The 10,396-nt window shown below is 39.0% G+C and overlaps 1 protein-coding gene and 1 non-coding gene across 3 annotated transcripts; both read left to right on the top strand.

Annotated features, from left to right (window-relative positions):
* The first annotated feature begins 547 nt into the window (after nt 1–547).
* Nucleotides 548–8,881, top strand: LOC141612267 (uncharacterized). Of its 2 annotated transcripts, none has more exons than XM_074431003.1 (10): nt 548–655; nt 1,017–1,093; nt 2,120–2,317; nt 2,876–3,049; nt 3,798–3,982; nt 4,794–4,889; nt 6,017–6,062; nt 6,378–6,484; nt 6,860–6,949; nt 7,042–8,881. In XM_074431003.1, exons 2-10 carry the CDS (start codon nt 1,063–1,065, stop codon nt 8,734–8,736), a joined length of 2,622 nt encoding a protein of 873 aa, XP_074287104.1. In that variant the 5' UTR covers nt 548–655; nt 1,017–1,062; the 3' UTR covers nt 8,737–8,881. The 2 variants fall into 2 exon arrangements, with proteins under 2 accessions (XP_074287104.1, XP_074287105.1); XM_074431004.1 differs by having other exon boundaries at nt 2,120–2,308; nt 7,042–8,880.
* A 1,083-nt stretch (nt 8,882–9,964) lies between these two features.
* On the top strand, nt 9,965–10,071 carry LOC141616194 (small nucleolar RNA R71). The gene has a single exon (XR_012530555.1). It is a non-coding gene; the product is annotated as a small nucleolar RNA R71 (small nucleolar RNA).
* The last annotated feature ends 325 nt before the right edge of the window (nt 10,072–10,396 follow it).

Genomic DNA, 10,396 nt, shown 5'->3' with positions numbered 1-10,396 from the left:
CAAACGCGCTATGCCAATGACCCTCACAAATCACAAATGTGACTATAACTAGATGTCATCCTGGTTTGGGCCTTGCGTACTTGATGGGCCAGGTCGGGCCAAATGTGTGAACCTATTAACCTATTTAGAGAGCCCAAACCCAACCTTGTGGGTTAAAATGTTAAATTATACTTTTGGGCCCAAATGGGCTTTTCGGGCCATAAAATTTACGAGTTAACAAAGGAGATAAGTAGCATACTATCTTCAAGTCTTCAACATCTAGACAATGTCGATTAACTAGGGTGAATAGAGTGTAAAGTCAGTAAGTCATGACTCATGGTACAGTTAGGAAGTTTGAACGTATCTGTGCTAGTTTTCGATTACAAACTCTTGTTTAAGATAGATATATCGGTTGAAGACATGAAGAAAATCAAATAGAGTGAGTGAGTGACTAGAGTGTAAAGTCATGGTAAATTTAGGAAATTAGACCGTGTCATGCTTCTTTCTGATTACAAACTCTTATTTAAGACAGATATACCGTCGAAGACACGAACAAAATCAAATAGAGTGACGAGAGTGTTAAGTCATGGTAAAGTGGTAACAACTTCCTAACTTCCAACTCAAAATTACCAGCAGCCCGCCTTTGGACACACACATCTCCTTTCGACACCCAAAGGTTTATTCTGTCCCCTTTTTCTTCTTCAATTGACTTTTTTTTTTCTCATCTTCGTAATTGATTAAAGTTATTGATTTCAATTATTTGTTTTTATTAAACAATGGTAATTGTATTCCAGTAAATGAACAAACTTGCTGCATAATTTGGTGTAAAAGAATTTTAGTATGTGTAATTCTTAAATTGGTGAAAAATTAGGTGATCTAAGTATATAATCGGATTAAGAATTTCTTGTAATTATGTTTGTTCATGGTGTATTGATTGATTGATTGATATTGAGTTCTAAATATTTGTGTAATTTTGATTCATTAAATTAATGATGGGGTAATTTAGCAAAGTGGGTAATTGGTTTCACTAATTGCAGGCTGTGATTGACTTTTAGTGACGAAAGTTCGTAAATTTTCCCAATTATGATGGAAGGTGAACATTGTGCTCCCCAAGGTGAGCAATTTTGGTTGTGTTTGCAGCTCAAATTTTCAATTATGTTTAGTTTTATAAGTTTGGTTGATTAAGCATGATCTGTGAACATTGTCGCGCGGTGTTGAAGTTATTGACCCTAATTATGTTCAGGTTATGTTTGGATGGGGAATTTGGAGGATAAAGGGAGGGGACGGGTATGGAGCGAGACAATTTCGTTTATCTGGGTAGCAAAATGGGGGTGGAAGTGTTTGGAGGGAGAGGGAAAATGAATCCGTTCATTTCTCTCCTATAGGACAAATTATATCCCCTCCTACAAAGGAAAGATTTGGAGGGAAAACTCGCTCCCTCTCTTCCCCTTCCCTATATTCCCTCCCCTCTCTTTTCCTTTATTTTTTGTATCCAAACCCAGCGTTAAGGTCATCTTAATTGTATACTTGCATTCAAAAGTTGCGAATACTTGTGCAAGTATTCTTTCACGGGATGTTATCTCAATTGTATACTTTCATGTCTTTGTTCTTGCTTTCCTGGTTTTGCTGCGACTCCTAGGATTACTTATCCAGTTATCCCTTGTTTGGATAGAGGGATTCAGAGGGAAAGTTAGGGAAGGGGGGAGGGTCCGATTTCCCTTGTTTGGTTTGTAAGTTAGGCCAAGGGAAATGGAAGGATTCATTTTCATCCTTCTAAGCTAAATCACAAACCTTTCAACAATAGGAACGTTTTGGAAGAAAAACATTATTAGTCCCTTCCGATTACCTCTTAAATCTTGGCTCTTAATGTTGGTGCCTCATCATGGTCTAAGAGAAGCCCTATTTTCTAAGCATTTGGATTGTAAAGCTGTGAAAAAGTTTGGTCATATGATGTTTGAGAGTTGTCTATCAATGAATTTTGGTGTTATTGTCACTTTCTCTTTGAAGGAAAAGGTATGAGGCTTAATTTGCAAACTGGAGAAAGGAAAAGTTTATTTGTTATTTAAACTACGCTTGAAGCACCTAAACCATATACGATGTTGATTATACAAGTCAATAATGATTTTGACATTTATTTCAGATGTCTTGGAGAATGCAAAGCGATATGAGCTTCAAAAACTTGAGGAGAACAAGACTTTGTTTATCAAGTTATCTGCTCTTGAGATTCTACTAAATGATGTTTATGAAAAAAACCGCCCCTGCTTTCAAGACTATGACAATAGAAGTAATCTTGTTTGTGTTTTAAATCAAATAGCACAAGAAATATATGGTAATTCATGTCAGTACTTTCTGGGTTAGTTTGCATATTGTTTATGATAAAAGGCAATTTTATTTCTTACATTTAGGGCCTAACCAAATAGTCCAATACTTTACTGAAAACAAGTTACTACTTTAAAGGCTTGGTTATTCTCTGGATACATATGTGGCATTATTGCGCACTTAATGAAGAATTGGATGACAAGATTTGCATTGATCTATCCTATACTTGATTATGTTAAGATAGGGTATCTCCCCCTTGGTGCCCTTTAATTAACACTTCCTCTGTTCAAGCCAGTTCGCTGCATTTTTAAAAAGTCCTCTCATAGTTTAAAAATGTAATTTGCATATTGTGTATGGTAAAGAACAATTTTTACAACGATTTTCTTACTACTTTGAAATGATTGACTCCCGCCGCCCTCCCCTAGAAAAACGAAAACAGTCCTTTAGAAATTGCATCTGCAAGACATTTACCATTTAAATTGGTAAATGGCCCCTTCTTGGACCAACATGTGTTCCATTTCTCAGCCTTCGTGTACATTTTTATCCTTTTTTTATGGTATACAGTTTTCACTTGTAGGTGACGATAACTATCCAGTGGTGAAGGAATTTGGTTCGTTTGTAATGGACTTGTTCAATGCTAGTTGTGATCTAGATTTGTCAATTAATTTCAGTGACAACAAGGATAACGCTGATCGTTTGGTTCAAATCAATACGCTCAAGAAGTTTTCAAGAAAGTTCCAAAAACTTCAAAGTAATGAGACTAATTCCCATCTCTACATAGTAGTCACTAGTCATTGAGTTATCAGTGTTCTGTAGCAAGATATCTTTGGTCTTCTGTAGCCAGATATGTTTTTTTTTATCCTTCTGTTTAGCATTCACTATTTGGCTCTCACAAAGTCACAATACATTTTATGTGCTGGCTACTTGGGACTATGGCTCTTATAATGGTTGCACGTCTTATCAAAAAAATAGGTATACACGACACCATCACAAATAATTAGCTTAATCAGACTGAGCCATATCCAAATTGCATAAATGGTATCATTTTGAAGAAACATACAGTGTGGTACCTTTTTGGCAGGTTTTCTTTTCAGTTCTGTTCTTCCTTTTTCTACCAAATTCCTTCTTATCACGCTAGCTGATAGTCAAGTTATGCAATGTTTTGGGGTTTATTTACGATAATTGTGTTGGAGAAAGTTCATCCATGTTGATTTAAGAGTTGATATATATAGTTTGGCAAACATTCAGAAGGTAGTGTGTATAAAATGGAAGCACAGGATAGATTATCTAGTCTATTACGCATAACTGCTCAATCATAATAGATTCCCTTTGTACAGGCTAATGCATTCACACATTAAGTTTACTGAGTTTGTGTTTTGTTGTTTTCTTGAAAGACTGTATTTCGGTATGGTAGTTAAAATTCAGAGTTTCTGTCATCTATAGTGCACAGACTGTATGTTCTAATTTATATAATTTCTTATGGTTCACAATCTTTGCAGGGAAAAGGATTGTTTCCGATGTTCAGTTAATATTGTCGGCCAGGGTGCCTGTATTGAAAGTAACTGACTGTGGGACTAGAGTCGAATGTGATCTGTCTGTTGGCAACTTGGATGGTATAGTGAAATCTCAGATTATACGAATGATTTCTGCAGTCGATGAAAGGTTCCGAAAGCTCTGTATTTTGGTAATTGAACTCTTCTCAATACAAAATATTTTGCTATTTTCCATGTTTTTCTTCTATATCTAAGTTATGAGCATAAATCTTAAGAATTCACATCTGCATTTGATTCTGAAATATGATGTATGGGGTACTTGAAATCTACTTTGATCTTGTTTGACAAAATTGACAGAGCAATTTAGTCACCAGTTCAATCGACTTCAAATGACCCCTTCTCCTTTTTGTCTGCCTAATGTCAGAACTTAGAAGACACTTTGCATGAATTTTACAAATTGTAAGATAGATTATGATCTGTAGTTTAGTAGCCTTTAGCCCAATACACCAAATGATAGAATCTCCTCCGTGTGTTTAATGTGCCTCTATTATTGGCGTAGTACCTTTTATGGACAATTCTTGTGTGCCTTTGGGATAGCTAGGCTCAAGAGTCAAGATGCAATATCACTTTTTAATGAAGGATGAAATAAAGCAAAATGGCTCATTTAACTGTCAGCATTTGTATTATGAAGTAGCAGCTAGCTGTGCAATTTTGAAGCAATTTCCTTAATGTGACATACGGAAATAACCTGTCAAGGACAGGGGCTAGGCTGTGTATGTCCAACCTTCCTACCTTGTAATATGCATGAGGCGGGAGTCCTTGAGGTAGTAGGGTAACATTGCTGTTCGAATGAAATGCATTTTTTCGCTGATGGATGTGAAAATATGACAAATTGATCATGCTTATAGAAATTGCTAGGCTTGGGCAAAGGTAAATTAAGGAAAGAGTTAACCTATGTCTGATTTCTTAAAGTTTTTCAATTTTGCTGCAAATTTAACACAGATTAAAGTTTGGGCAAAGGCAAATGATATCAACAGTGCCAAAGATGGGACCATCAATTCATTCTCTCTTATACTATTGGTGGCATTCCATTTGCAGGTACAACCAGCCATTACATTCTGCAGTTTTCTTGAATCTTACACTTCTGATTTTGGCAGCACATATATTTATAACGTCAAGTAAAATAGAGAGATTTTATAGAACTAATTTTTATACGCATAAATTTGTAATTAGAGATATCTTCGAGGCAACGTTTTCCTGTAGCAGCAAGTCCCCAGAAAACTTGTTGACTGAACTAATGACAGGCCTTTGTTGAGTGCCTTAAATTTGAGCCTGTTAGCATCTCTTGCGACATTGGTCTGGCTCTGAAAAACTTGTAATAAACTCTGGGTATACCTCTTCTGATTATTTGTTTGAATATAGCATCATTAATGACCAGGTCACTCTAGCTCTATGGTATTTTATTTTGACACCTGTAGTAACTGGGTGTTGTGTGTCTACATGACATTCTTTCCGCACAACATTAAGTCTCTTCATTTTAGGTCCAAAATCCAAGTTCACACAAACCGTGCGTCTGACACTAATACTTACAACCGAGTCAAAGTGGTCATTTCATGAGCAAAATAATGGGCAAAGGGGTTTCGTGAGCTGAAGCTCTCTGAGTTCGAAGTATCCGTGTCATAAGGAAAATTATATTTCCTTCTAGACGTAGTAAGGGTGACCACATTCGGTTGATTCGAACTCCTGGGTCCGGTTCCAGTTTGGATATGGTTGTGGTAGTTTTTGATGTTATTAGAGATTTGACATCCAATGCTGCCTAGAATTTAAGTGCCTTGTATGTACTAAATGGACGATAATTGATGTAATTCTCATTTAGGATTCCATATTTTATGGGCATAGAGTGCGTGTGTATCACAATTGTTATTAGCTATGCGATGATCTGTTGTCCTCAAAGTGTTGATCTATTTTCTTCGCCATATGAAAGACCAAGGAGACATGACATAGCGGTTCATGTCCAGCCTTGTTGCTCTATTCACTAGCTAAGCTTTCTCAGAATGTGTCATAGGTGTATTCGACCAATAACTATAAGAATACTTACTTTACTTATACTTTTGTGCTCACAAGTTATAGCTGCTTAAGCAATTTTATGATCTTACAATTCAGCATTCAATTTGTTCATCTATTGCGTTATCTTGTTAAGAGATTTCATTCATGGATTCATGCAGACTCGAGAAATCCCTATATTGCCTCCGTTTTCCGCCATATTAAAAGGTAAGAGTTTCTTGATCAATTTCTGTAGTCTCCTCCCATAAGTGAGAATCTTTATATCCCGAAAAAATAATGATGGTAGAAGTGGAAGTTTGCACAATTGTTCTAGTGGTTAAAAATAGAAGGTACTTACTTTGAAAACGTATGGCATGTATTATCAGTCAAGACTTAATAGTCTAGAGTGTTTCAAACAAATTTTCGCCAAGGCACGCTGTTTCCTACTCCTTTCGAGTTTGGTTGATTGAAGTATATGTTAGATTACGCTCATCTTCTGATGATATATAGTTATGATTTTTCATGGTACTTTGAAACCTCCAGATGGTTTGGACCCTACGACTGTCAACCAAAATATTCAGGAGTTTTTGAATTTTGGGGAAAGAAATAAAGAATCTCTCGCTGAGCTCTTTGTGTCTATGTTGATCAAGGTACATTTACTGCTTGATGAATAATGACAGCATGATTCCATATTCAGATCTCCCAAATAATTAGATTTTGTGTTGTTTTTTTGTTTTTTGTTTTTTTTTTTAAATCTCAATTCGCCTGTTACTCTGACCAAGCTGCACGTGTCAGACGTGGATGCATGTCGAACATGGCTATTTTGTGAAAAACCTCGCAATTTTGGCCTGAAATGAAGTATGTTGATGTCGTGTCGACACATGTCACTGATCCAAAGTGCAGTGTCGAAGTAACAAACTTATTTCTCTATCTTGTGAAAATGTAATTATTATGACAGAGAGTGGCTGGTTCAAACAGTTGCTTTCATATTTAACAGCTTTGATTTGTTTTCCCGGGCGTTATAGCTGGAGTCAGTGAACCCACTTTGGCGAGATGGGCTTTGTGTTAGCACTTATGAGGGATCATGGATATTGAACAAACTTGGTTGCATTAGTGTAAGTTGCTTATGTCGATCAACTGAACGAATGGCTGTTAGATGTATGGAAATTTGCTTGCTGATCTGATTTTATATCTTGCACATGTTTAGATTGAAGATTTTGGCAATAGATCACAAAATACTTGCCGGGCACTGAAACGTAAGAAGCAGGGGAAGATATACAACTGCATTTGTAATTCTATCAAAGAAATCCGTCTTTTCATGGATCAAAAAATTGATGCGTCCGAGTTGGAGAATCGATTGTTTAGTGCAAAACCAAAAGAAATTACAAAAGTTGTTTCAAATTCTCGCAACGGAAAAAGGAAGCGATTGCTAGAAAGGGCCCTACAAAGGGTCCTAGCAATGAGTAAAGAGACGTCTGGGAATCCCGAGAAAAAATGTCACGTAGACATCAAAGTTTCGGCTCCACAAAATGTGAGCCAGGTCGGGACAAGCAAAGCAACATCAACTTCTTACGGAGGGATCAATAAGTCACAGGAGATTTTAATTAGTATTTGTAATCAACTGAGTGAGGAGACATCTGGAAATCCCAAGAAAATCCGTCTTGAAGATATGAAAGTTCCGGCTCCACCGAATGTGAGCCAATTCAAAACAAGCAAAGCAACTTCAACTTCTTACAAAGGGATCGCTAAGTCACAGGAGAATTTAATCGGAGTTTCTAACCACGTAAGTGAAGAGACATCTAGGAATCCCAATAAAAAAGGTCCCGTAAATGTTAAATTTCCAGTTCCACCAAATGTGAGTCAGGTTGGAGCAAGCAAAACAACTTCAACATCTTACGGACGAATTGATAAGTCACAGGAGACTTTAATTGGAGTTTGTAACCAACGTAGCGTTGCTGCTAACTCTTTTCAAGGATCCTGTGCCAGACCTGATATTCCACCCATTCAAGGTCATGGAGGTCAAAGTTTTATGCCACAGCGCCCACTTTCTGCTCCATGTTTTTTGCCAGGCCATCCATCTTCAACTCGCTCAGAGTATATACACCATGTTTCTCCACGGTTTCCGTCAGGTCGAGGATATGTTGGATGTAGACCGGAAGTAACTCATGTGGATCAATTCAGGGGTGCTTCATATATTCAACACCCAGTTTCTAATTCATCGGCATTGAGACCAAGTAGTTTAACGTCTCCCCATCAACCTTATTTTCCATCAGCTCCCTGGGGTAATCGTACAGGGCTGGGAAGCTCTCATACTCCTGACCCTTCATTCTCTTCAGCACAAAGTTCGAACACCCCTGCTTATCGAGGAATTTCAGGTTTACAACCATATGGGCCTCATGGAAACCGACTCCCTTTAGTACAGAGTTCGGACACCCCTGGTTATCGAGAAAATTCAGGTTATCAACCATATGGGCCTCGTGGAAACGGGTTCCCTTTGCCGCAGAGTTCGAATGCCCCTGATTATCGAGCAGATTCAGGTTATCAACCATATGGGCCTCATGGAAACGGGTTCCCTTTGCCGCAGAGTTCGAATGCCCCTGACTATCGAGCAATTTCAGGTTATCAACCATATGGGCCTCCTGGAAATGGGTTCCCTTTGCCGCAGAGTTCGAATGCCCCTGATTATCGAGCAAATTCAGGTTATCAACCATATGGGCCTCATGGAAACGGGTTCCCTTTGCGGCAGAGTTCGAATGCCCCTGACTATCGAGCAATTTCAGGTTATCAACCATATAGGCCTCCTGGAAATGGGTTCCCTTTGCCGCATAGTTCGAACGCCCCTGATTATCGAGGATTTTCAGGTTATCAACCATGTGGGTCTCATGGAAACCGTCCCCCTTAATGCTTCCACAGATTTTGATTTAACCATGGTATTAAATTAAATCCAATTCATGACATTGAGATACTGTTTTGAGGTTGGGAGATCACCAAGACTAGACCTGGCAAAATAAACCCGGCCCGATTGACCCGACCCGAAAAGGTTGACCCGAGACCCGAAATCGACCTGAACTGCCGCACCCGAATGACACCCGAAGTCCGAATTTACCCGACCCGACCCGAAAATGACCCGAGCTTTCATGGACCCGTAATGAGACCCGACCGAAATGCCCGGCCGAAACCACTCAACCCGAAAATGACCCGATAAAATATAACTCTAATTGACCCCAAAAGTCTTGAAATGCCTTTTTCTCTCTTAATTATTGACCCTAAAATGACCTGACCCAAAATAACCCGACCCGCTCGACCCGAAATAGACCCGACAAACAAACCAAAAACAGACTTAATCCGAAATGACCCGGCCCGACCCGAGCTAACCCGAAAATTTGAGAAACCTGAAATGACCCGACCCGAAATGGCCTGACCCGAACCCGACCCGTTAACCCGATTTGCCAGGTCTAACCAAGACCTCATTTTGACGTTAGTCGCTGCATTTAGTGAGATTAGGCCACAGCGCAAACAGAGCCAATCTCGGACTGTGACCAAAACCAAAATGGTTGCCCGAATTTTGAGCCATTTGACTCAATTGTTGTGAAATTTGAGCAACATGAGTTTCCGTGGCCTTTTGAGAAGCTCTAATCTCATCATTAACACGACCTTGAAAAGCAATGTGGTTGTCAAGTTTGGAACCGGATTTTTGGTTGGCAATCACCAATTGCTCAAAGGCTTGCTCCCAAGATGGTTTTTGATTTTGTTGGACTTGAAAATTTTGGATCAAATGACAATTAATTGGGGTGTGTCCTTCTTCACCACAAAGTTCACAAGATAACACTTGCCTCGTGTTGGAGTTGGAGGGCTTGTTGGAGTTCAATAATGCTACTTGTTGAGTGAGGTCCTCAAGCATACTCTTCACTTCCACATTAAGCACCGTATTAGAGTCTTTACCCTTACCCTTTCTTATTCGTCTTTCATTGTTCCAATCCATTGTCCCTGAGGCCATTTCTTCAATCAACTCCTTTGCCGCCTTGTGACCCAAGATATCTAAGGCTCCCTTACCCGAACCCGAATCAAGAAATAGCCTTAGGTCTTGTGCCAAACCCTTGTAGAAATTATTGATCAACTCGGGCTCGGATATGCCATGGTGAGGGCATAACCGTTGGAGTCTCTTGTACCTCTCCCAAGCCTCGTACAAAGTCTCATCTTCCTCTTGAGTGAACCCTTGCAACTCACTCTTTACCTTAGCCGTTCTTGAAGGAGGAAAGTATTTTTTCAAGAAGGCCGAGGAGAGCTCATCCCAAGTATTGAAAGAATCGGGATCACAATTCTTTAGCCAATCCTTAGCCGCTCCCCTTAGTGATCTAGGGAACAACCTTAGACGGACCGCATCATCGGATACCCCATTCATCTTATACATGTCACAATTGTCAAGAAAATCATTGAGATGGTCATTAGGGTTCTCCAAGGGACCTCCCCAAAATTGGTTATCTTGCACTAGGTTAAGCAAAGCATTCTTAATTTCAAAATTGTTGGCTTGAATCCTAGGCCTTTGAACACTAGAATTCACA

The sequence above is a fragment of the Silene latifolia genome, chromosome 11 (genome assembly GCF_048544455.1).
Source record: "Silene latifolia isolate original U9 population chromosome 11, ASM4854445v1, whole genome shotgun sequence".
Classification (NCBI taxonomy): Eukaryota; Viridiplantae; Streptophyta; class Magnoliopsida; order Caryophyllales; family Caryophyllaceae; genus Silene; species Silene latifolia.
The sequence above is the reverse complement of the archived record's forward strand: the minus strand, read 5'-3'. Positions and strand labels throughout refer to the sequence as shown.

What these genes read in the sequence shown, in the direction of transcription:
- LOC141612267 (XM_074431003.1), top strand. Translation starts at nt 1,063, where the DNA reads ATGATGGAAGGTGAACATTGTGCTCCCCAAG. An exon ending in TCCGAAAGCTCTGTATTTTG is followed by an intron (nt 3,983 to 4,793) that starts GTAATTGAACTC and finishes AATTTAACACAG; the next exon opens with ATTAAAGTTTGGGCAAAGGC. An exon ending in TTGTGTCTATGTTGATCAAG is followed by an intron (nt 6,485 to 6,859) that starts GTACATTTACTG and finishes CGGGCGTTATAG; the next exon opens with CTGGAGTCAGTGAACCCACT.